The 24,022-nt window shown below is 55.1% G+C and overlaps 11 protein-coding genes across 11 annotated transcripts; 5 read left to right on the forward strand and 6 right to left on the reverse strand.

Moving 5' to 3' along the window:
- Positions 1-1,609: 1,609 nt before the first annotated feature.
- Positions 1,610-2,819, reverse strand: MDH1 (Malate dehydrogenase, cytoplasmic; the record flags this gene model as incomplete). Its single annotated transcript, XM_064797993.1, has 4 exons — positions 1,610-2,295; positions 2,352-2,460; positions 2,513-2,671; positions 2,742-2,819. The coding sequence occupies 4 exons, from the start codon at positions 2,817-2,819 to the stop codon at positions 1,610-1,612; spliced, it is 1,032 nt and encodes a 343-aa protein (XP_064664227.1).
- A 408-nt stretch (positions 2,820-3,227) lies between these two features.
- On the forward strand, positions 3,228-4,175 carry LTR77_000729 (uncharacterized protein; the record flags this gene model as incomplete). Its single annotated transcript, XM_064797994.1, has 2 exons — positions 3,228-3,538; positions 3,596-4,175. The coding sequence occupies 2 exons, from the start codon at positions 3,228-3,230 to the stop codon at positions 4,173-4,175; spliced, it is 891 nt and encodes a 296-aa protein (XP_064664228.1).
- Positions 4,176-4,194: 19 nt separating this feature from the next.
- On the reverse strand, positions 4,195-4,961 carry LTR77_000730 (uncharacterized protein; the record flags this gene model as incomplete). The annotated part of the gene is made up of 2 exons (XM_064797995.1): positions 4,195-4,526; positions 4,580-4,961. The coding sequence occupies 2 exons, from the start codon at positions 4,959-4,961 to the stop codon at positions 4,195-4,197; spliced, it is 714 nt and encodes a 237-aa protein (XP_064664229.1).
- A 1,116-nt stretch (positions 4,962-6,077) lies between these two features.
- On the forward strand, positions 6,078-7,420 carry mrpl3 (54S ribosomal protein L3 mitochondrial; the record flags this gene model as incomplete). The annotated part of the gene is made up of 2 exons (XM_064797996.1): positions 6,078-6,185; positions 6,224-7,420. The coding sequence occupies 2 exons, from the start codon at positions 6,078-6,080 to the stop codon at positions 7,418-7,420; spliced, it is 1,305 nt and encodes a 434-aa protein (XP_064664230.1).
- A 376-nt stretch (positions 7,421-7,796) lies between these two features.
- On the reverse strand, positions 7,797-10,540 carry MCM3 (MCM DNA helicase complex subunit; the record flags this gene model as incomplete). The annotated part of the gene is made up of 2 exons (XM_064797997.1): positions 7,797-10,411; positions 10,459-10,540. 2 exons carry the CDS (start codon positions 10,538-10,540, stop codon positions 7,797-7,799), a joined length of 2,697 nt encoding a protein of 898 aa, XP_064664231.1.
- Positions 10,541-10,797: 257 nt separating this feature from the next.
- CIC1 (proteasome-interacting protein cic1) lies at positions 10,798-12,126 on the forward strand (the record flags this gene model as incomplete). The annotated part of the gene is made up of 1 exon (XM_064797998.1): positions 10,798-12,126. One exon carries the CDS (start codon positions 10,798-10,800, stop codon positions 12,124-12,126), a length of 1,329 nt encoding a protein of 442 aa, XP_064664232.1.
- Positions 12,127-12,569: 443 nt separating this feature from the next.
- Positions 12,570-14,288, forward strand: AGP3 (General amino acid permease; the record flags this gene model as incomplete). The annotated part of the gene is made up of 2 exons (XM_064797999.1): positions 12,570-12,947; positions 13,011-14,288. 2 exons carry the CDS (start codon positions 12,570-12,572, stop codon positions 14,286-14,288), a joined length of 1,656 nt encoding a protein of 551 aa, XP_064664233.1.
- A 49-nt stretch (positions 14,289-14,337) lies between these two features.
- LTR77_000735 (uncharacterized protein) lies at positions 14,338-15,473 on the reverse strand (the record flags this gene model as incomplete). The annotated part of the gene is made up of 2 exons (XM_064798000.1): positions 14,338-15,308; positions 15,392-15,473. 2 exons carry the CDS (start codon positions 15,471-15,473, stop codon positions 14,338-14,340), a joined length of 1,053 nt encoding a protein of 350 aa, XP_064664234.1.
- Positions 15,474-17,044: 1,571 nt separating this feature from the next.
- On the reverse strand, positions 17,045-18,000 carry LTR77_000736 (uncharacterized protein; the record flags this gene model as incomplete). The annotated part of the gene is made up of 3 exons (XM_064798001.1): positions 17,045-17,264; positions 17,318-17,730; positions 17,788-18,000. The coding sequence occupies 3 exons, from the start codon at positions 17,998-18,000 to the stop codon at positions 17,045-17,047; spliced, it is 846 nt and encodes a 281-aa protein (XP_064664235.1).
- A 349-nt stretch (positions 18,001-18,349) lies between these two features.
- On the forward strand, positions 18,350-20,470 carry GLN4 (Glutaminyl-tRNA synthetase; the record flags this gene model as incomplete). Its single annotated transcript, XM_064798002.1, has 1 exon — positions 18,350-20,470. The coding sequence occupies one exon, from the start codon at positions 18,350-18,352 to the stop codon at positions 20,468-20,470; it is 2,121 nt and encodes a 706-aa protein (XP_064664236.1).
- A 340-nt stretch (positions 20,471-20,810) lies between these two features.
- On the reverse strand, positions 20,811-23,711 carry LTR77_000738 (uncharacterized protein; the record flags this gene model as incomplete). The annotated part of the gene is made up of 1 exon (XM_064798003.1): positions 20,811-23,711. One exon carries the CDS (start codon positions 23,709-23,711, stop codon positions 20,811-20,813), a length of 2,901 nt encoding a protein of 966 aa, XP_064664237.1.
- Positions 23,712-24,022: the final 311 nt, after the last annotated feature.

Below are 24,022 nucleotides of genomic sequence, written 5' to 3' on the forward strand. Positions count from 1 at the left end.
CTGTCGATCGTTGTTGTCGAAACACTCGAATCGGTGGGTTCTTCCGTTTCGAGTGCGGGAATCGAATCGGTTCGTTAATGAGTCGGGAGGCTACCATTGACCAGAAGCTCGATGGACAAGCAACGCCCGGCCTCACCTCAGTCGAAGATTTGATTGAAGTCGGGAGGTTACCATTGACCAGAAGCTTAACGGGTAAGCAACGCCCGGCCTCACCTCAGTCGAAATTTGATTGAGATTCGGTCGATCGTTCGGTTCGGCGGTCCACGGGGAAGGGTTCACCATTGACAAGAAGCTATTGAATAGCAACGCCCGGCCTGTGACCCTGCTGATGACAAAACACTTTGTGAAATACATTTATATTGTGCTTCGCACCGCCGAGTTTGAGCCGGTGGAGGGGGATCGCTCTGGCGACATCACTTCTTCTGGTGGTCTCCTCTTCGCTTCTTATCATGTTCCGACACACATCGGTGACCAGCAGGGTAGGATGAGCTCGGCATCAACACCAGGGGTCATCAGCGTCCGGCGACAGATAGCTTTTGCTTTCGATATGCCGCATACCGCCCGCATAACCTGTTGCTGGGTCTTCTCGACGGCCGGGACGTGGTCTCGCGCGCGGCATCCAGGAAAGAGGCGCCTCCAGCATCACCGTCGTGGTCTTGGTTAAGACGACCATCTTAAGTGGCAGCGTTGCTCGTTACAGAACGAAGGGCCGATTACTCCTGGGTCCAAGGGCTAGAGCTTTCCGGTCGTACCAAATGATACCTCGTCCGGCATCCTAGTACCAGCACTTTGTCACAGCCCGAAGGACATGAAATGAACTCCAGTCATCGAGTACTCCAGTAGGTGCACGAGGCCTGCTCCAACAATGTTTCACGGTCAACAGCTGCTTGTCCTGAGCCGCAGCTGGAAAGCCCACGGCCGCTCCTGGTCAGTTCGATGGTCTGGAAAGCCAGTACAACCTCATGCTGGTCATCACTCGCCAGCTCACAGTGGGGTTCTGTAGGTGAGATGCCTTGGATATTGGCCTTATTGTGTCCAGTGGACCGCGAGACTATCCAGTCGTTTGGAGAAGTGTTTTTCATCCGCTCAAGGGCCACAACATCCGGGAGAAATGCATGGGCGTATGGCGCATGCCAACGGCCGCACCCTTTCACAGTCTTCGTCCTCCGTTCGAGGAGTATGCCGTCAAGAGCGGACTGGAATGGTTTTCGTGAGACGAGATGAAGTCGAAAGTGAAATTTTGCCCTGCATTCACTTCCCCAGACGGGAATTTTCAGCCGCACGTGCTGATCACTGCTGGCAAGCAACGTCGACCGAACAGCACAGCACCTGAATGTTACCTTAGGCTTGTGACTTTATTACAAGCATCGCAAGACTGCAGGTCAGGCTTTGACACGTAGGTCAGTAATCTGTCACGGTCAGGAGAGGTCAGCGTCTCCACTGGAAATAATGGTTGAGACATCCCACGAACAATACTGGATGTGTGAAAGTATTGCCAGAGCTCGAATGTATTTGGTACTATTCTACACAACCACATACCCAGCCCAGCCATCGCTCCTCTAGCTCATGTTACACTACACTCTCCTCTCCCTCACTCTCATGCCCCATCTTACGGGTTGGCCTTGGCCCACTCAACACCTTTGGAGATGTTGCCCTTCAGGTCCGACACACACTTATCGAGCAAGCCTTGCTCGAACTCGGTGATCTTGCCAACCGGGTGGATCTCCTCAACACCGTTCGGGCCGAGCGTGACGTTCGACGCGAAGAAGTCGCAGCCCTGGTCCTTGAAGAGGTCCGACTCCACGAACGTGGGCTCAATGACGCCCTTCTGGCCCTGCGCGGCCTTGAGCAGCGACTCGGCGAAGCGCGCGCCAGCCATGGCCATGGAGAGCGTGGCAGAGCCCTTGCCGTCCTTCGCCTGCACGACCTCGTCACCACCGAACTGCACGCGGTGCACGTAGTCGTCGAGCTGCTTGCCCTCCAAGCTGTATCCGGACTGGCTCAGGAGCGGGACGATGGTAGCACCGGAGTGGCCTCCGACAACAACAATGTTCTCGTTCGCTGGGTCGGTGTTCTTGAGCTGGGAGATGAAGCGCGAGGCGCGAACGACATCGAGGGTGGTGACACCGAAGAGCTTCTTGGGGTTGTAGACACCCTTGCTCTTGAAGACCTCGCGAGTGATGGGGACGGTGCTGTTGACTGGGTTGGAGATGATGAGAATGGCGGCGTCGGGGCAGTTCTCAGCGGCGTGCTTGGCGAGGTCGCGGACGATGGAGGCGTTGGTGTTGAAGAGGTCTACATTCAGGATTAGCAACGCGCAGCTCTTCTCCCTGACACTGATATCGTCTTACCATCACGGGTCATGCCAGGCTTTCGTGGCACACCAGCTGGGATGAGCACGATCTCGGCGCCAGTCAAGCACTCCTTGATGCCCGCCGCGTCGGGGGCGTAACCTTTGACCTGTTACGTCCATCAGCCATCATCCATTACCCAGGCCTTCTTCTCCACTCACATTGCTCTTGGTGTTGATGTGAGAGATGTCCGCTGCAACACCCGGTCCACCGACAATGTCGTACAGGGCGAGCTCGCTGACTCTAGGGTTGAGCTTCAGGAGGAGGGAGAGTGGTTGACCAATACCACCGGTAGAACCGAGCACGGCGACTTTGGTGGCCTAGGTAGATGTTCTTGTCAGGAGATGCTTCATTGTCAATGGTATAGCTAGAAAGTTTCAAGGAGCTCACATTGGCAGCGGTCGCGGAGAACGCTCTGCGCTGGGCGGCGCCGAAGACCGAGCGGGTGACGTGGCGAGTCGCGAACATGGCGGCGACTGTGATGAGTTGTATGAGAAGAGACCGAGAGAGGAGATGGGTTGACTTTTGATGTATGGAAGGTTCAATGTGTTGATGTCCGGCTCAAAGGGAAACTGCTCTGAAGTCTAAACGTGCAGCTCGGCTCGCTCGGGCCACCGCTTTCAAGCACTTCATGTCGGTTTTACTCTACAAACAGCTTCAGTATCAGGAGCGATAACAGCAGGACTCGTCATTGACTTGCTGAGCTTACTCTGGATATCCTCGTTGCAAGGGAGTGCACTGAATCGCGTTGTCGCAGCAGCAGCTTAAAGACCAGGCCTGACGAAGTCGGAACGTCACGGCACATATCATCATATATCAAACCGTAAGGACGTTCTCTTTGCCTCTTTCACACATCTTTTCTACAAAGTCATCAACATGTCCGTCGACACCAACAATGATCTTATCCTCATCACCGCCGCCTCCGGCAAACAAGCCCGCGGCCTGCTCCCCCATCTGACTGGGACTTGGAAACACCTCCGCTTAAACGTTGCGTCCCAAGCCTCAGCAGACCGCTTGAAGCAGCAATATCCAGGTGCCGACGTGACTCAACACGACATCTCAGATCCACATGCCTGCGACACTATGCTCCAAGGTGTCACAGCCTGCTTCCTCGTCACACCGGCCTTCCATCCCCAAGAGACCCAATGCGGCATCAACGTGATCAACGCCGCACGCTCTAGCATGCAGTATGGAGGACCATTCACACATCTGCTGCATTCGAGTGTGATTCATCCGATTCTCAGGAAGATGATGAACCATGATGCCAAGCGGTATATCGAGGAGTATCTGGTCGAGTCTGGCGTGCCGCATACGATCATTCAGCCGACGCATCTTATGGAGACGTTGCCGTTGGCTAAGATTGTTGAGGAAGCGGAGAAGGACGGGAAAGCGAGCCATCCACTATTCTGGGATCCGAGTGTGCCCTCGACCTCGGTGTCAACGCGGGATGTTGGTGAAGCGGCAGCGAAGATCCTGGCCGAGCGGGAAAGGCACTTCTCAGCCACCTATCAGCTTGTCGGGACTCGAGCTCCGATCTCATACACTCAAATCGCCGCCATTGTGTCAGAAGAGATTGGCAAACCCTTCTCCATTGAGCAGAAGCCGATCGACGACGGGGTGAAGGCTTTCAATTCCATGATGACCAGTGGCAAGCCGGAAACTGCGGACTTCCTGATGAAGCAAGGGCCAGCCAGGATGTTCATGTATTACAACGGCCGTGGGATCATCGGCAATCCTAACGTGCTTGAGATGTTGCTTGGTCGGAAGGCGCTGGACTACCGGGACTGGGTGAAGATGGGTTTGAAAGAGATCAAAGGGCAATAGTCGAGATGGTAGTAGTCTCTCAGCGCTCCAGTCGTTCCGGCGCCCGGCACTGACCTCCGAAGCCTTCACAACCGAGAAGAGTGTACGAGCGAAGCGTGAATGGGCAGTCATTCGTCGGCTCGATCGTCTCCATCGCCTGTCTGACGTACAGAAGACTGCTTGGGTCAAGTGTCTCAAACTCGTGGACCAAGAAGACTTCCTGCATACCCTCCACTGGTTGCTCAGCTGGCCGGTAGAGCAACGTTCTCCGATAGCCGTCGAGAATCGACACAGCGTTGACGTGCTCGAATTGGATCTTGCCTTCGACGTCGGGGCCGGAGTAGTGCATGTGGACTACGTGAGGGGCGACGTCTGTAGCATATTGATCAGCAACGAATGGCAGAAGATTCAATCAAGCTTATTACCTTCGTTGAATTCATAGCTGCCCAGCACTTCGACCAATTTTAACTGCTGGGTTGAGTGCTCGCATACCTCGCTCAGATGCTTCTTCAAGTCTGGGTCCCACAGCCTGCTTCTTACCCGCACATTGTTTTTGAACTCTGCAGACTCGAGACAATTGCTTCGAGCAGTCTGGTACAGAGCAAGAAATGGCATGGAGTCGGTCTTTTGGGCATTCGAGTTACTGGACAGTAAGGCGTCGCTAGTGCTCTGATATATCGCACTGTTCTTCATAACTTTGAAGTATACCATATCGCGAATGTGTTCTTCGAGATACCATTGGTGGTAGACTTGAGGTGCGATAGTTGTCGGCTGGGAGTGTACATGCAGAAGGTATGGCTGTGGCATGGTCTGTATGATGCACTGTTGTGAAGAAGTCAACAAAGATTAAACAAGCGACTGGGCCATTGAATCTTTCTGCGTCCGACCGACCTCGGCCACTGATGGATGCGGGGGAAACTGTGTAAACGCCGTAGTATAGCACATCTGTATATGCAATGGAGCAATACTCAACACAGGCGAAGAATATGGTTGCTTGCAACACTAAGCCTCTGCTTGGACGTGGGTCGAGAGAAGTCATGAATGGTAGGTTGGCAGGGTAAAGGACAGACTTCAAAGGCCCTCGCGAGATTGAACGGCGCAGTAGCAGGTATCTTTTACGTGTACAGAATCTCCTCGTCCGATTTGTCCATTGCGGACCGCAACACCTCTATATCGTGCATTATGACGAGCTCTCCGCTGCCTGTGCTCTTTGCGCCTTGTCATGCTCCCTAATCTCTCGGCTCCAGTATCGCGATGGGAAGAATCGGTCGGGCTGCAACACACGTTAGTCTCACGCCTCCGCGACTTGTGCTGGTTGTCCGTACTGGTGGCATATGGTCCCTGTGCTCCCTGTCCGCGCTCACACTCCACACCATCGCAACTATCCCTGCTATGACTCCGCTCATGATTGCGGTGTTTTGCTTCCAGTTTGCGGGTTGCGAGTACCATCCTCCTGCTGGCGACCAGACGTCTGTTCGAGGGTGACATTAGCGTGCCGGACACTGTGGTATGTAGGTTTGAGGTCCTTACGTTTGGGATACCTGCAAGAGACGAGAATCAGTCATTGCGCCTTAGAGTAAGTACCAGCCACTGTAAACTCACGCAATCTTCCCGCCACCACTCCACAGTGCCTGTGTTATCCTCATCTTTGCCGCTGAGCTTGAGGGGAGTTGTTGTCGCTGCCGGCGCAAGAGGTGAGGTAGGTGCTAGCGGAGCTCTCGGGGGTTTTAGAGTTAGGGTTGTTCTTGCTCGCGTGCAATTCTTGACGACATCCATAATTTCGGAGCAGCCAGGAGAAACATCATCACGCTGCGTGTACAGCCTCCCGGTCGATGAAGAGAATACGCTTGGATCGATGGGCTTCCCAATTGCACCCGCCTCGAGAACCGCGGTTATGCTGGTCCCAACGCTGTCCCCTTTCGCATGACACGAGACGAGATCCACGACGGCATTTGCAGGAGAGGAGTTATCACGTTGAATATCAGTGGAGAGGGCAAAGAAGATGCGTCGCGAGTAGAAGAGAAGCGTCGAGTGCGGCAGCGCCACGACCGGTGGAGGAGACAGTACAGGACGACAGCTATCAGCCATTCACGGGAAACCTCAATGCGCCATCACATCGCGAGGCATTGCGCTCTGCCAAACTCTCCGCGCTCCACGCTCGCCTCCAACTACCCATTAAACTGCCCTTGCAGACGCTGGCTCGATGTCTGGTAGATCCCTCAGTCGACCCTCGACCGGGCTACAACAACGAGCCCCTCTCCATCCTTGGACAAGAGCTACTCGGCTACTACACAGCAGAATGGCTCATGACTAAATACCCGCGACTTCCAATGCCCATCCTTTTCGCGGCCCAGTACGCCTACGTGGGCAGTTCAGCCCTCTCCGCCATGCGCGCCGAATGGGGCGTTGAAGCCGTAGCAGCACCAGGCCCCGAGGTCGACCCTGGCCTACTACAGCTCAAGCGCCAAATACCTGGCAATGCCATGGCTGAAGGCGAGCAAATGCGCATCAAACACATGCCGCAAGCCCGCCGTGTTGGCTCCGGCCGCCGCAACGAAGAGCACAACTACCGCCGTGGGATGAGCAGCCGCATAGTCTACGACGACCAGTTCGGCGACCTGCAAACCACCCTCCCAGTCTCCACCTCCGATGACACATCACCCTATCCCAGCGCCCCAATCTCCCGTCCCGACGAAACGACTCCCTTCTTCTCACAAGACACCAGCTCTGAGCACCGACCTCCGCCTTCAGACTGGTACCTCCCTGCCCAACCGACCTACGAAGATCCCACCGCAACAACCCTCGAAGCCGCCTCGGCAACCTTCGTGCGTGCTCTTGCGGGCGCTCTGTACTTGCACGCCGGCACACCGGCAGCCAAACACTTCCACACCGAACACGTCCTATCCCGGCACTTGCCACTGCACACGCTTTTCAATTTCGCCCATCCCACCCGAGATCTCAGCCGGTTATGCGCAAGAGAAGGTTTTGAACCGCCAGTCGCGCGCCTGATCTCCGAAACTGGACGACTTAGCAGAACGCCGGTGTTTGTGGTTGGTGTGTTCAGTGGGAATGATAAGTTGGGCGAAGGCGCAGGTGCGTCCTTGAACGAGGGCAGAGTAAGAGCGGCGGCTGCTGCATTAAGGGCGTGGTACCTCTACAGCCCGCCGGCCGAGGAGATCATGCGGCCGAGTGAGGTCGAAGGCAAGGCAGGGGAGGGGAAGAAATGGAAGAGTCAGATAGTTGACATTGGGGAAGTGATCACGTAGGCTAAGAAGTGCAATTTCTAAGAGGCGATGTGTTACTATCGGAAGAGGATGGCTTCGTGTACGTATATGGGTTGTGCATAGCATGGAAGGTGACAAAGCATTGGGGCTCGGCGTCGAGTGACATGGCTGCTGAAAATGCTGTAGATATACTGTACTGGACTACTGTAGCTTCACAACAACCGACTCTACTTTGCAACACAGACACCCGGGACGCTCAATGGTCGAAAGACATGCACGTGCACAAAACAGCATTTCTCAATCAACATAATATGGCATATCCCGGCATCCTTACATAATACATCACCCTCATCCCATACCCAACCCAGCTTCTCTCCTAAACGCCACGCATCTCAGCGCCATGACCTTCGCCTGGCACCTACAACCTATACAATATCCCCCCCGCAAACATAATCTTATTCCTCTTATCCAACTCCGTCAACGCCGCCCTGCCTTCGCGATCCTCAAACCGCGCCTCCCCGCCCCTCAATCTCGAATTCACCGCTGCGATACAGGGCTCCACGTCCGCGACGTCGTTCTGGAACAGCGGGCCGTTGATGATCTGGCCCAGGGCGGTTTGGAAAGTCTGCAGGCGCGCCGCGGAGATGGTGCCGAATTGGGAAGCTGGTTCTGCTTCTTCGCCTTCTGCGTCGGCTTCGCCGTCTGCGTCCTGGGTGTCTGTTTGCGTGGACCCGAGAAGTTGTGAAGCGGGTTGCGAGGAGGCGAGGGAGAGCTGGCTGAGGTCGGGGGGTTGAGAGGCTGTGCCGTTGGCTTGGCTGCTGCGCGGTGCCCGGGCGGGAGTGGAGGTGTAAAGCTCATCGTCTCCTTCCTCCTCGACACCGTTGGTGGCGCCTGCGGCAACGTTGCCATTGACGCCGTTGGTGGCTGCGCCTCGTGTGCTCCGGCCAGGCGTTCGTTGCGAGCTCCGTCTACCAGCATCAGGCCTGTACGCTCCACCTCCACCATCTTCATCGTCAGAGTCGGATTCGGAGTCTGAGGATATAGCGTCAGGGTTTGGTGTCCGCTTGGCTCTCTTCCGCTTCCGTTCGTCCTCGACGACTTCCTTGAAAAGAGCAAAGCGGAGGACGCCTTCAGCAACTTCGGCGTCCTTCTCCTCCACGCGGTTCGAGAGGCGGGCTTTGGCGTGCGCAGAAGCCAGACGAATAAGCGTCTCGAGCGTACGAGCGGTCATGGGGCTAGTCTTGCGCTGGTTGCCTTCCATCTCGTCGTTTCGAAGCGCGCTGTAAGCCGCAACAATATGGTCGGAGGCGCCCTTGGTGAGGACGGGCTTGATCCGTGACTTCGCGTATTGGATGTACTTCTTGATGAACGGTATGCTGAGAACTTCCACTCGTTTCGAGGCGCCACGGCCGACTGTGATGGTGACACCGGAGTGCAGCATCTCGTTGAACTTCTCGTAGACTTCGCTTGGCTTATTGGCGTTGGCTTCATCTTCAAGGCCGACACCGAGGGTTTGATTGAGCTGCTCTCGAACAGGTGCGCCTTCTTCAGTGCCTGGCTGGCGGTAGCGGTGCATTCGCAGGACGTGCTCGGAGACGTGTCGGTCTCGTACGTCCTCAATGTCGTCTGTTACCACGAACAGCAGATCAAAACGGGAGAGAAGCGAGTCGGGAAGAGCGATGTTCTTGTGCGGATCTTTGTGCGTGTCGTACTGGCCGTAAATTGGATTTGCTGCCGCAACGACCGAACAGCGGGCATTCAGCGAGGTGTGAATGCCGGCTTTTGCAATGGTGACGGTCTGCTGCTCCATGACTTCGTGGATGGCCACTCGATCAATGTCGGACATCTTGTCGAACTCATCAATGCACACCACGCCTCTATCGGCAAGCACCATAGCACCGGCTTCCAGTCTTCGTTCGCCTGTCTCTTTGTCGGAGGTAACGGCTGCTGTCAGACCAACGCCAGAAGATCCGCGGCCAGTCGTTGCGATGGCCAGAGGAGCAGTATTCAGCACGAAGCGCAGAAGTTGCGACTTTGCTGTAGAAGGATCACCAACCATCAGAATATTGATGTCACCACGAAGATGCGTGCCGTTGTCAAGATTCTTCTCCACACCGCCCAGCAGCATGAGCAAGATCGCCTTCTTGATGTAGTTGTGGCCGTAGATACTGGGTGCAAGCGACTGTGACAGCAGATCGAATATCCGCCGCTGCTTCGATAGCTTGTTGATGTTCCGAATGTCGGTGTCTGTGATGGTCGCCTGAGCGATTCCGCCTCCCGACTTAGAAGACATGAGTATGACATTGTTCGCAAGGATCAGCGTCTTGAACGTGGCGCTGCCCGTTCCAGCGTTGCGGTTGCCGAGAGATCTGTAGATACCAACCAGCTGTATCCGGTCTCCAGGTTTGACTCTGTCCACCATGTCATCGTCCATTATCACATCCACTCCTCTGGGAAGCTGTCCAGCTGGTGCGCGCTCCGGCATTTCTTGTATCGAGATTGTCTGGTGATCTCGGTACGTGCAGTATCCGTATTCCGTCACCAAAGGGTTGTTCTCATCATCCACTGTCGGGTAGACACTCGTGCTCGCTGCTCCGTTTGCCGTCATAGTCTGATCTCGGTACTCTCTGAAGTGGAAAGTATGCTTCGCCTCATTCCAATGCACGCTCTTTACCACCTTTGGTCGCACAAGAGAGCATTTCGTCACAATGCCCTCCAGCGAGACCATGTGGTTGAGGAGATGGGACGAAAGCGTCCGCGGATTGCAGGCATACTGGCCGAAGCTGCCGACGTATGCGCAGTAGTACAGTGTCTCCTCTGCTGTCTCGTGCGCAGGTCGGTTTCCCAGGGTATTGACAATGTTCTTGAGCGCGCGGTCGAAGGCTTGCGAGTAGTCGAAGGGGGTGTTCAGTAGGCCATCTGCCAATTCTCTGCTATGCGATCTGATCTCGTCTATGCTGACTGTGAGGCGTCGGAAGCCGCGATTGAGCATGAGCAGGATATCGGCGCGGTAGCTCCGTGCTCGAGGGTCGTCTATGATATGTTAAAACGATATAGTACGAAGACCTGATCATACATACTTGGATCTAAGAACTCCTCTGCCGCTCGAATGCGGTCCCGTACCGCCTCATCACGCAGTTGGCGGTCGTCGAGACCGGACATGGTGGACGACTTAGACTCTCAGTGCGGTACAGATTGGGTGGAAATGCTTGTGGTCGTTGTATGAACGTAAAGCGAGAATCTAAAGAGGATATTGGACAAGAGGGGCACGCGTTCTTGCTTCGCGAGACGCGTCGGAAGAGCTTGCATTAGCGCCGAAGCTAGCTGAACCGGCGCCGAAGCTCCGAAAGCTTGTGCTAGTTTTCGAGGAAAAGTTCGACTGGGAGCTTCGACCGCTGCGACAACACCACACCGCAGTCATGGCCCTCACAACACGCTCCTCGACAGGCATCGCACAACAGCTCGACCCCTCTCAGACTCTCCGCGCCTCTACCGCTCTTCTGAAAAAGATCCAATCAGACCAAGCAACCAAAACCGTAACAGCAGAGAAGCCCAGCCTACTCGCCGATGCCGATGAAAATGAAGCGGCAGACGATATACCAGTTTGGCTAGTTCTGACCACCAAGAAGCACATCATCGACAAGGTGCGCTTGAAGCCGGGCAAAATCGCGCTCCCATACCCATACCTCGACACCTCAGATGCCACGTTAAGAATATGTCTTATCACCGCGGACCCGCAGCGCAAATTCAAGGACTTGATTGCGCACCCTTCTTTCCCTCTTGAGCTCCCGACGAGAATCAAACGGGTGATCGGACTCGAGAAGCTGAAGGCGAAGTACAAGTCAAACGAATCGCGGAGGCAGCTGTTGGGGGAGTACGATGTCTTCCTGGCAGATGATCGGATCGTGACATTCTTGCCGACGGTGCTCGGCAAGGTGTTTTACAGAGGCGGTAGCAAGCGCCCTATTCCAATCACGATGGAAGGCAAAAGGCAGAACTTCGACGAGCAGGGTAACAAGCGACGAAAGTTGGCCGAGGGTGGGACGAAGGTAGTAAAAGAGGAGGTCACGCCTGCGGCTGTGGCCAAGGAGGTTGAGAAGACACTTTCATCCACGCTTGTGCATCTAGCGCCAAGTACGACTACGTCCGTCAAAGTGGGCAAGTCGAGCATGGAGCCGGAGCAGCTTCAGGCAAACGTGACAGCCGTCACGGAAGCGATGGTGGAGAAGTACGTGCCTCAGAAATGGCGCAATGTACGAGCGGTTCATATGAAAGGTCCTGACACTGCAGCACTACCTCTCTATCTGGCAGACCAGCTCTGGGAGGATGAGAAAGACGTCCTCGAGGAGGCGCCTGCGGCGAATCCTGGCAAGAAGAGTAAGAAGAGGAAGGCGAGTGCTCTGGCGGAGGCTGCGAATGGCACGGAGGCAAATCTTGAGGTGATCGAAGTGCCCGGGCCGGACGGTAAAATGAGGCGCATAGAAAAGTCTTCAGTCAAGCAGATCGAGCCTCCTGTCAAAGCGGCGAAGAAGGTTAAGGCGAAGGCGCAAGATGAGGATGAGGTTGCGAAGGCCGCAGAGCGAGCAGAGAAGGCTGCGAGGAAGGAAGCACTGCAGAAGCAGAAGGTCGCTGCTAAAGCGGCGCTGAAGGACGCGGATGGCATTGCTACGAAGAAGGCAGAGGCGAATGGGGTGGTGAAGCCGGTGAAGGCGAAGAAGGTCAGGACGAAGGCTGCAGATCTGATATGAGCATGCTTGTTGGAGTGTGCAGTGTGCGAGTAATAGCTATAGCGAGTCACTTCCCACCTAGCTATGGAATACCCCATTGTCGTAGAATCCCAAGTGCCTGCAGCCCTTAGCCCCGCGCGGCTCGTGAGCTTCTGCTTCCTTATCTTCTGCGAATCCTTCTCCAGCCCCAGGAATGCTTCGCGGCTTGCTGTCCCGTCTCCTCCACGCCTGTCCTGATCATGCGCCGTAGCACCGTCTCTGTTAGCTGCATTATTATCAGACTGCGGCAGCAATGCCAAGTGCGCGTGGTGATAACGTGCTCCGGATCGACAAACTCTGCAGAACTTAGTCTAACGACTACCACGCGGAAAAGATAAAGTGGATCGTCTGGACCTCAACGCCATCATCATGTAGGTACTTCAGCTCCATTTTCTCTTCTACCTCCTCTTCAACATACACGAAAGATGCTAGGCCTCTCCCCCCGCAAGGCCAAAAGCCCAGATACCATCGAAGAAGATGCCTCGCCACCACCTCCCACCGCAGATGTTGCGGTCGGCGACAATACCGTCATCGATCCTGACAGCGGTGTCAAACGAGGGCTCAAGAATCGACATCTTTCCATGATGGCTTTGGCTGGGATCATCGGACCGGGTCTGCTCGTTGGTTCGGGAGGCGCGCTCAGTAATGGCGGTCCGGCTTCGTTACTTATCGGCTTTGGGGTCATTGGGATCATTGCGTTCAGTATTATGCAGAGCTTGGGCGAGATGACTACGCTGTATCCTGGAGGCGGCAGTTTCATTTCGTTGGCCGAGAGGATGGTTGATAAGGCGTTTGCGGTGGCGGTGCGTATATACTCATGACTTACGCTATCAATGATGGTAACCATGCTAACAAATTGCTTCCAGGTCGGATGGAACTACTTCCTTATCTGGGTCTTCGTCCTCGCGAACGAATACAACGTCATTTGCTCCATCTTTCAGGTCTGGAGCGACACAGTGCCACTATGGGGCTACTTCCTGATCTTCTGGACCGCCTTCTTAGCCTTCCAACTACTGGGCGTAACGGCTTTTGGTGAAGCAGAATTCTGGCTGGCTCTGTTGAAGCTGATCGGCCTTACAGCTTTCTTCATCTTCGCCATCGTGTATGCGGCCGGCGGCATCATCGGCCAGGACCAAGCGCTCGGTTTCACCTACTGGCGCAACCCGGGCGCTTTCAATGGGAACGGCTTCAGGGGCGTAGCCACAGTTTTCGTTTTCTGCAGCACCTTCTACGCCGGTGTCGAATCCGTTGCGATCGCTGCCACCGAGACTCGGAACCCAGGAAAAGCTGTTCCTCAAGCCATCAAGCAAGTCTTCTGGCGCATCATCTTCATCTATATGGGATCCGCCTTCTTCTTTGGCCTGACATGCCCAGCAGACGCCCCGAATCTCATCAACGGCACAACGAAGGTCCTCCAAAGCCCAATGACGGTCGCCATACAAAACGCCGGTTTCCGCCACGGAAGCGATCTGATCAACGTCTTCATCTTCCTTACCTGCCTAAGTGCCTGCAACTCCAGTATCTACATTGGCAGCCGCACGGTTCTGTACATGGCGCAGAACGGCCAAGCGCCTCGCTTCCTGGGCAAGACCGACAAACGTGGTGTTCCTATCTGGGCGATCTTGCTCACCAACGCCGTCGGCGCCCTGAGCATGATGAACGTCTCCACCGGTGCGAGCAAAGCGTACAGCTACATCGTCAACCTGTCTGGTGTCAGCACTTTCCTCGTCTGGGCGAGTATATCCTTCATCCACATACGCTTCAGATCTGCGTGGAAGACGCAGGGACGCACGAGGGAGGAGCTGCCGTTCAAGTCCCTCTGGTATCCTTGGAATGCCTACTTCGGCGTCTTTGCTAACTGCTTCCTCGCGCTCGTGCAAGGCTGGACGACGCTCTCACCCTTCGACGCCGGGACGTTCGTGGACGCATACATTCTACTGGCACTGTTTCCGATCATATACTTTGTCTTCAAATTCGTGAAGAAGACGCGCTATATGCGGAGCTACGAGATTGATTTGGACTACGGCAGGCGAACGGATTTGGACAGTACGGGCATGGTGCCGGAGGATAGGAGGGCGATGGAGGAGAGTGGTGAGAATGAGAAGGGAATACCGTATTGGCGGAAGTTGGCCAAGAATTTTTGAGTAGCAGGCAAGGTGTTCCAATATTCTCCATAGCATTGACTATTACGAGCTAGAAGATCTCGAACTCCTCAATCTCATCATCCCTCACATATGTGTAGAGGTCAGTGAGCAAGGGCGTCAATCCCAAAAAGCCATGCTCAGCACTCCGTTCCCCGAACGCATATTTCTGTTGTGTCTCAGGCGTGCCTACAAACACCACCTCGCAAGCGCCAACGAAGTACCATCCGCCAGTAAGTCTTGGACGCAAAACCAAAAGCATCCCTGGCCCGCAGGCGACGAGTACATCACCTGACCTTGTCGACTTTGGGACACGCCACTCGATCTCTTCACATAGCCAACTCGGCAGGAGATCGCTGTCAAAAAGCTGAGACGCCTCCTGCTTGAAGGGTGATTCTCTCGTGATTAGAGTCGATGACGACTTGTCACTGTCATCCGTGGTGTCGAGATGTAACGGGCGTTCCTTCCGCCCGTCCAGAATCATGAATTCGTCTCCAGAGTTTGGGGACGCCGCCCTTTTCAAACAGTCTAGTAATGCGGGGTGGAAGGTACAGTCAGCATGCAGAGCAAAGGTGGCGGAGAAGAGCGCGGGAATCCATTCTGTCCCCCTCGTTACGCTCAGGACAGCGTTGACATTTGCCATGCGCACGGCGCCCATTTTCAGAGTCCGTCCTGCTTGATAAGACCAACGCGATGGTGGCAAACACCCGATTTTTTCGTATCTGGGCGGTTTCATGCGCCACCAAGGTGAGCCATCTTGAAATGCAATGCTAGAATCTGACTGGCCGTCAATTCGACGGAGATCCGGCACGAAGGAAGGAAGCTCGTCAGTAATATCGCTGGCCTCACGTCCGATACCAATAGCTGGTTCTTTGAACTCTGCTAGTAGCGTGAAGTTCTGCCGTTCATTCATGATTAACAGGATTATGGCACTGTATATCTTGGATACTGAGGACTTGTAGTCAACGTGTACGTCCATGGTGTATCGAACATCGTCTGCAATTGCGGTGGATTCTTTCTGTCCTAGGGTGCAATCAAGTTAGATCTCGATAAACTGAAACGAGAAGTCGAGACTGGAGCACAAAGACTGGAGCACAAAGACTCACCAAGGGTTCCCAACAGAGCATATACCTTGTCTCTCGGATCCGAGGCACTGGAGTAGTAGCTTTCGCTTATTAAAGACAACATGTGCGACCCTTGGCCGAAATGTTGCCATTTCGGAGAAAGCGGCCTTTTTTTGACATCGTATAGAGTCTGAAGGGCCAGGCGGGCGGAAGCTAATGCTGGAGGCTGCAACGAAACGCTGGAGGCATACGAAACGGCCCGAAGATGGAGCGAGGACAGAGCATGCCAGCAAGGAGACAGCATATGTAATTGGTCCTAGCCCAAAACATCATCTCCGATATGAACGCTGACCGAAACTGCCGCGTGAACCTCTTGCATAACCCAGATCCGTCGATGCCATGGTCTGAGAAGCAGGTCTTGGATTCCGAGGACATTCTCCAGTATGTCATATTCGGGATGCTCCGCGAGGTAATCTTGAATCACTGAATGACCCGAGAACCGCACAGTCGTAAGACTAACAGCATAGGAGAGGTCCCAAAGAAGGTGGTATGCTGAGTGCGTGTACGGGCCCGCACAGCCAAGCCAGACAATGACCTCTTTCGCCGAGCAATATATTTTGTACATGTGACCAACTTGGATAAACTTTTCCTCTGGATCGAGCTGGTTCACACACAAACCATCTGGCCAAATCAGGCGCTTTTCTGTGTTGGAGCGAAGATGGGAAAGTGCTCCGTGCAGGCTCTCCGTGATAGTAAACGGAACATCGTTGACGGTAATAGCACGTGTGTATTCCGGCACACCCAAGGCGTAGGAGAGCGCCTCATAGCTAGTGGGACCATGTACACCTTATACGCCAACGCCTCCCTTATAGGTTAGTGCAGCAGGACGCTGGGTCGCTCGCAAAGGCTCGTCCTCGCCCGGCAACAGGAAGAGGATGCGAGTTTCCCAATCTGCGATTTTGGAGTAGATCTTCTGAGCCTGGATCGCCCGCTGCTCTTCGGTCAGCAATGGCGGCAGTGGCCCTTCTTCTTCCTCAGTTGAGCTATGGTCGTCGCCGGCAGTCCTGTGCTCTGATCGAGGGGATGTTGTAGTAGAAGCCATGTTGATCGTCGTGGCATCAAGTTGGAGTACGCGGAGAGGAGAGGTAGAGCTGGATTGGGATAGACGTAGGCAGTCGCAGAAAGAAAATGGGAAATGAAGATGCGGAAAGGTCGAGCAAGGCTGAGCAGGTGTAGCAACGTACATGTACCTACTGTTGTCGGATCAGGCTGAGGTGGCGCCTATCAGCAGCCGTTGATGTGCGCTGCGAGCGCCATTGTGTTTTCGAGGTACAGCTCTATAGCGCAATAAGAAGAAGGCTTTGGGAAATGGGCCATCCTGTTTGGAGCATGCTAAGGTACGTAGAATGAGGAGAATTCGGTCAGTTGAAGTTGAAGAGCACGGGTGAGGTGAAATGCACGCCAAGCCTCAGTCAAGCTAGCACTACCGCAGGCGCAGGCGAGCGTGGTAGATATCCAGTGAAGTGTCTTTTTCGCTTCTCATCGTAAAAATGCATCGAGTGGGTATCATGCAGTGCAAATGCCCACTAAAAAATGCTTCCCCTGCACCTTCCCATCGTCTCATGAACGCCTGAACTCCTGCGCTACCCAAGCAAATCACCAACATCGCGATCGTGTGCTGTGCTTGACCTCCGGTCATGTACCCTTGCTGTCGTCGGTCACATCGTGATCGAGCTTCACCTTCTTCGCTTCCGGCTGCCCGGCCGTTGCTGGTTCTTGCGTGGGCACATCCGGTAGATCTGGCAGCTTTTCGCTCTCACCGTCGGCCTTCTTGCTGCTCGCGACTGCTTCCTTGGTCTCACCGGCTGCTGGGGCGGCATTATCCTTCCCCTCGGCAGCGGTTGGGAAGAACCTCCTGTGTTTCTGTTAGCATCAATCTGGCTTGTGACGTCTTGGGAGACAACTCACGGTAACAGCTCCTCGTAGGCCTTCTGGTCCTTCTCCATAAACGAACAAAACACCACCTTCTCGATATTTCTTGCCTTCTCATCGTCCGCCTCCAACCACCCTTTCACCGCTCCAATCGCCGCCTCTGCCGCTTCTTGACTTGGGTAGCCATAGATGCCCGTGCTCAACGCACTGAACGCCAGACTCTTGCAATGATTCTCAGCCGCCAGATCTAGTGACGTGGTGTAGCATCCCTGCAATAACTTCGTATGCATCTCTTCCCGCTTCGCCCGCGAATAGACCGGTCCAACCGCATGAATCACCTTTTTGCAGGGCAGGCGGTAGGCGTTCGTGATCTTAGCGGAGCCAGTATCACACCCATCAAGTTTCGCACATTCGTCAAGGAGCTGAGAACCGGCAGCGCGGTGGATAGCCTGGGGACTCTCGTCAGTAAGGCGGTATATGCAGCCACGCCAATAGTAAGTACCCACCCCATCTACGCCTCCGCCGCCGAGGAGGGATTCGTTTGCTGCATTCACGATGGCGTCTGTTTCGAGCTTGGTGATATCGGTCCGTATCAGAGCGATGCGGTCGTTGAATTTGCTGGTAGCCTTTTCGAACAGCGGCTGATCGGTGGGGTGGAGGTGGTTGTCTCGATAGAGCTCTGTGAGGGTTGGGATCTGGGAGAGCGGTGTTGTCGCCATGATTGTGCGCTTGCTGGCGGAGAAAGGTCTGGCGAAGAGGCGAGCGAGAAGGGGCATGCGGCCTTCTTATGTCGACCGTCTCCGCTCTCAAGATTGAAAAGGCTGGTAGATACGTGAATGGAGGCGTAGATCAGGCAAGGCGACAGAGATCTAGAGCTTTAAGCTTATCTGCAGGGCTGAAACGGGCCGCTAGCGCGGGGCCCACGTGGGGTGTCCAAGAGAAGAAGGTTAGCCGAGGCGCTTTTCGACGACATCCAATGTTCGAATGAGTCAAACGCACCGACACCTGGCCTGGTCAAACACAAAGCGACGGACGATCACCCCAGCACCACGACAACTATCTTGCAACATGGCAGATTCCGAAACTACCAACCCAGACGGCACACCCAAGATCTCCAAGCGCGCTGCGGAGAAGGAAGCCAAAAAGGCCGCTGCAAAGGCGAAGAAAGAAGCCTCCAAATCGTCCGCCGCCTCAGCACCCGCTCCAACCCAGCGCGAACCCGCCGACCCATTCAAGCAGGGCTGGCTCAAGGGTGTCTACAACGAGAAGCCGGTCCAGAAAGTGCAGACCCGATTTCCCCCAGAACCCAATGGCTACCTCCATATCGGTCACGCGAAGGCGATCACCGTCAACTTCGGCTTCGCTCGGTCATATGGAGGTCTCTGCAACTTGAGGTACGATGACACCAATCCGGCAAAGGAAGAAGAACAGTTCTTCACCAGCATCCGGGACATGGTGGAATGGCTTGGCTTTGGACCGGCGAAGATCACTTATTCCAGTGACGACTTCGATCGCTTGTACGAGCTGGCAGAGGAGCTGACACGGAGAGGAAAGGCTTATGTGTGCCGCTGTTCGGCTGCAGAGGTGAAGAGCAGAAGAGGCGGCGCAGAGCATGGGCCAAGAAGCGTCTGCGAGCACTGGAGCAGGAGTGTGGAGGACAATCTGGAGGACTTCAGAGCGATGAGGGATGGGAAGTACAAAGCTGGAGAGGCGCATCTAAGAATGAAGCAGTACCTGGGTACGAAGCCGGAAGATTATGAGGTCCAAGAGGAGGATGCAGCAGAGGTCAAGAAGGAGAAGGCGAGAATAAAATCCCTGGCTGAGAATCCGGCATTGTGGGACGTGGCCGCATACAGAGTGAAGAATGAGAACTACCACCACAGGACAGGTGACAAGTGGAGAATATACCCGACCTACGAGTTCACCCACTGCTTGTGCGACTCCTTTGAGGAAATTTCGCATTCACTGTGCACAGTGGAGTTCGAGACATTACGACCAGCATACAACTGGCTGCTGGAGGCGCTCGATATCAAGCTGCCGGCTTCAGATGAAAAGGGGCCCATGCAGCGAGAGTATGGACGACTAAATGTGGAGGGCACAATCCTGTCAAAGCGAAGAATCGCCATGCTGGTGGGTGGCACTACGGTCGGAGCCGAGACTGCCCCTTCAGATCCTGCAGATGAGGCAGCAGATGGCATAGATGAGATCAAGCTTGAAGAAGAAGGCGACGAGGACACTGAAACACCAGCTGAAGCAACAAAAGCCGTTGCCAACGGTACCTCGACCGGCAGAAAGATCCCACCTGTCGTACGCGCATGGGACGACCCCCGACTCTTCACCCTCGTAGCCCTCCGACGGCGAGGCGTACCTCCTGGTGCACTCAAGAAATTCGTCCTTGATCTCGGCGTCACAAAAGCCATCTCCAACACCGCCATCCATACTCTGGACGCCTGCATCAGGACGTACCTCGAACGCACCGTTCCACGGCTTATGCTTGTGCTCGACCCCATCCAAGTCACTTTCACCAACCTGCCGGACGACTATCTCGAAGAGCGCTCCGTTCCCTTCGACCCGAAAGACCCTGAAAAGGGCACCCACACCATCCCCTTCACCAAAACAATCTACATCGACCGCTCCGACTTCCGCGACTCCGACGATCCTGATTTCTTCCGCCTCTCACCCGGCCAGAGCGTCGGCTTACTGCATGCTGAGCACCCGATCTCCTGCACAACCTTCCACAAAGATTCCTCCACCGGCAAAGTCACCTCCATAGACGCCGAATACGGCTCCCACGTCCCCGCCGGCCGCGCCCGCATCCACTGGGTTGCCGAATCACCCGCCCACCACAGCCCTGTACGCGCTGAAGCACGGATCTTCAACCCGCTCTTCAAGACTTCCAAGCCTAATGAACTAGACTGGAAGAACGGCGGATACTACGACAACGTGAATCCCGAGTCTGAGATCATATACTCAGATGCGATGATCGAGTGCGGCTTTGAGTACGTGCGCAAGAATGCTCCTTGGCCGAAGGAGGAAGGGGAGGCGAAGAAGGATGGCGCGGGACACCCGAGTTGTGTGAGGTTTCAGGGGCTGCGCACTGCATTCTTTGCGCTGGATACGGATAGCGAGGGCGAGAAGGTTGTGATTAACAGGATCGTGAGCTTGAAGGAGGATACTGGAAAGAAGTAGAAGATGGAAGTGGCTTGGAGTTGATGTTGATGATAGATGCATGACTGTGAACGACCATGCTATGGCGAATGCCAAACTGTTGCTACAGCGCTGTTTCGGTATTTGCTATGTATGCCGTCGATCCAAGTATGCAATAAGAATAAATTATATCACATATGCAATGCCCACCCGATACCCATGCTCACTGCTTAAGGATGAGCCAATGCCGGGTATCTCTTGTGCTGCCCTCTCAACGCCCACGCTCGCTCGTAAGCCAAATGTTCAACCCAAAGACCCTCCTCTGAACCGCAAAACCCACCCCAACCCTCGCTCATTAGTTTTTGTACTTACACTTCCCCGTTCACTCATCCAACCTCACCTCCTCCCCCTGCGCCGCCAACCGCTCAATCTCCACCTGAATCGCCAACACCCACCGATCCCTCTCCGCCCGACTCCTCGCCTTAAACACCACACTCCGCCCCGTCACCCCCAACTGACTCACCCTTGTCATCTTCGTCTTCGTCTGCGCCCTCGTCCCACCTCCCGCCTGCCCATCTTCGGGGTTAAGACCCCGCTTGCGCTCATTCGAACGCACATCGTCGACGAGATGAGAGCTGCGGAACCAGGACTTGCTCTTAGCATGCCAGAGGACAAAACACGTCATTGCGTCCTCGTCCGTGCTCGTCCAGCCGTCCTCGAGGTAGATGCGTGGTAAGGCGTGGTGGCCGGGGGCGTTGGAGTCGAAGGTCTGATTTTGGTAGAGCAGGTCGTTTTCTGTCAAGAGGCCGGAGTAGAGGTAGCAGCCTTTGAGGTCCACGCTGCCGAGGCGCTCGTGGTGGATTTGCACGAGTTTCTGCCCGGTGCCGCTTTTACGGAGTGTGTCTTGGAAGATGAGCAGGTGGCCGGCGGAGAGGATGACGTAGCATCGTGTGAACGTAGCGTGCCGGCGGGGTTTGCGGAAGAGCAGACCGCTCATGTGGATGGAGCGGCAGGAGGAGATGCCGCAGAGGTTGTACATAATGGGTGAAGCGTAGGATTGGCTGACTTCCCATTTGTACGCGAAGCTGCCGACTTGCGCCTCGGCGCGCTCATCGATCTGGAGGGCTTGCAGGTTCTGCTCACGGACGGATTTGTAGAGGTCCATGTCCTCCTTCGCGCGGTGATGCCAGTACTTGACTAATTTGCGCAGCCGGGACATCCAAACGATGCTGGACTGCTGATTGTAGGCCTGCAGGCGGATGACGAGCCCGTTTGTGAGCAGTAGCTCGAACGTGCGGTCTTCATCTAATTCGCTTGTGCTGCCATCGTTAGCGGTGCGATTGGAGGTGGCGTCTTGGAAGTCGACGTCGGAGCCCGAATCGAGGTTTTCATCGAGAGGGGTGGCGCCTTTGTGGAACTTGCGTACGCGTTTGATGTCGACCATGTCGATGAAGCCGTCGCAGGCCATCAGCATATCAGTGTTCCGATCGGCTTCGATAGCGGCTTCTTGATCGTGAGTCGCCAGCTGAGCGGTAGACTTTATGCCTTCTGTGTCGAGCCAAGCCACTCGTCCTTCGTCGTCAAGCGGAAATGGCTCGACGTCGTAGTAGAGTGGCGTGTCGTTGATGAGCTGCTGCTTCGATGGCGCATTGCCACCATCCCTCGGCCTCATTCTAGGAGGTGGAGGCGGCTTCGCTCGCGCCGGTCGCAGGAAGACCATATACTGGTTCTGCGTGGTGAAGTAGAGTCGCTTGAATTGCATTCTGCCCATGCGCTTTGCGTGCCCCTGCTGCGAGGTCAAACGGACCAAGAAGCCTTCAACGGGTGTTGGCTCCTCAACAGTGTTGCCCTTCTTCGTCTTGGCTTGAAGCGGATAGTGGTCTTTCGGGCGCAGCTCCAAGTCGTGAGTTCGTTGCATGGCGATCGTACCATACATCTTCTGCTCGACTGCACCGTGAATCCACTCCAGACGATCGTACCGCTTCCAGGCCAAGCCAATGCGGTCGTTCTTCGTCCATGATTCGATAACGTCTGTCCATTGCTGCGACTGCCTGAGCATATCAATACAGCGCGCTACAATGGCACCCGCGGCTCCTTGCTCATCCGACACGGCCTTCGCGATGGCTTCCTCGTTTCCTGCAGCGGCCTCCTTGAGCACTTCTGAAGTCTCCAATGTCTTGAAAGGGTCATCAAGACGCAAGCTCACACCCAGATCAGGAACGTTGACCTGCAGTGACCTCGGCCGTCCTAGTCCAAGCACAGATCGCAGGAATGTATACCACTCGACTGCCGCCGCCCCAGATTGAGGCCGCAAGAAGTAGATGTAGGTCCGATTCTTCTCCTGAGTCCAGATACAGAGCGTCTTGTCAAGGCTCGAAAACATGTTGACTTTGGCTCGGTATTGGCTCATGATGATCTGGGCTTTTGGCTTCTGCTTCGTCTTGTCCGCAGTCGACGCGATCACGCGTGTTTGGTAGAGCTGCAGCACAGCACCCTGCTCATGCTTTCGACAAGTCACCATGAATTCTCGCCACTTGTCCATCGACTTTGTTTCCACTCCCAGACTGACCCTCTCGTCGTAGTCCTCTCTGATTGTCTGTTGCGTGATGTCGATCCTCACAAGCATCTTGTCCATCTTCATCAGCTCGCCCGGCTTGATCTTGCTCATTCTGAAGTTGCCCTTTGCGGCGATTCGTTGCGCTCGGCTCCGCAGCTGTAACTTCGAGGCCTCACTGAAGCGCACCTTCGGCGCTTGTACCTTGCTGGACACCCTTCTCGGATTCAGAAAATCGCTTGGCCGCTGCTGCATGCCTCCATCTCGTTGTACCGACTCGACGCTAGCCTCGTGCTCTTCCGCGAAGGATGTGCTCTGGGTTGTGGGCGCATCCTGGTAGCGCTCGCTGGCGGTATCCAGCGCGCTGTTGCGCTGACTCCGTAGCAGACTCGTGCTGCTCGTCGTTGCTGGACCCGTTCCAGTGTCGGTCTGCTGTGTCTGGTGGGTGTCGGTACTCTGACTCGAGGGCCTTGGTACCTCTTCGTGCAGTACCTCGTCAGCATGTCCAGTCGTGTCATCGCCTGCGTCTACAGTCGGCGCTGCTGTGAAGGTCGGCGCCCGGTTGCCGCCTTGCTTGACGTAGTATCTGTACCATTGCTTCCGGTGGCTGTTCAGCCATCCTTCCGGTATGGGTCCGATGAAGGTTCGGCGTGTGGTGAGGTGCAGGTGCTCTGGGGTCGCATGCTCGAGCCGGCGAGCAGTGTACGAGTCTGGTGGGAGGCGACTCATGGCACCCCCAGATGCATGTTATGCGGAGATGGTATGCGCCGACGCGTTTCAGCTAGAAGAGGTGTCGATCACAGTCAAAGACATGCAACGCTCTCGAGTGCGTCGGTGTGTTCGTCCTGACTTTGGTACGACAGTGTACTTAGAGTTACAGTAGAGTTTGGTGGAGAGAGATCAGGATTAACACGTGCACCAAAGCCAAACTCAACGGCTGACGTCGAGGGCGTGGCAGTTGCGCCTATTTCAACCTCCTCCTTTCCTGCCTGCTATACTCCAACGGATCCTACCGACCTACATGTATTCTCCATAGCAAT

Source organism: Saxophila tyrrhenica, assembly GCF_035928015.1.
Source record: "Saxophila tyrrhenica strain CCFEE 5935 chromosome Unknown scaffold_1, whole genome shotgun sequence".
NCBI lineage: Eukaryota > Fungi > Ascomycota > Dothideomycetes > Mycosphaerellales > Extremaceae > Saxophila > Saxophila tyrrhenica.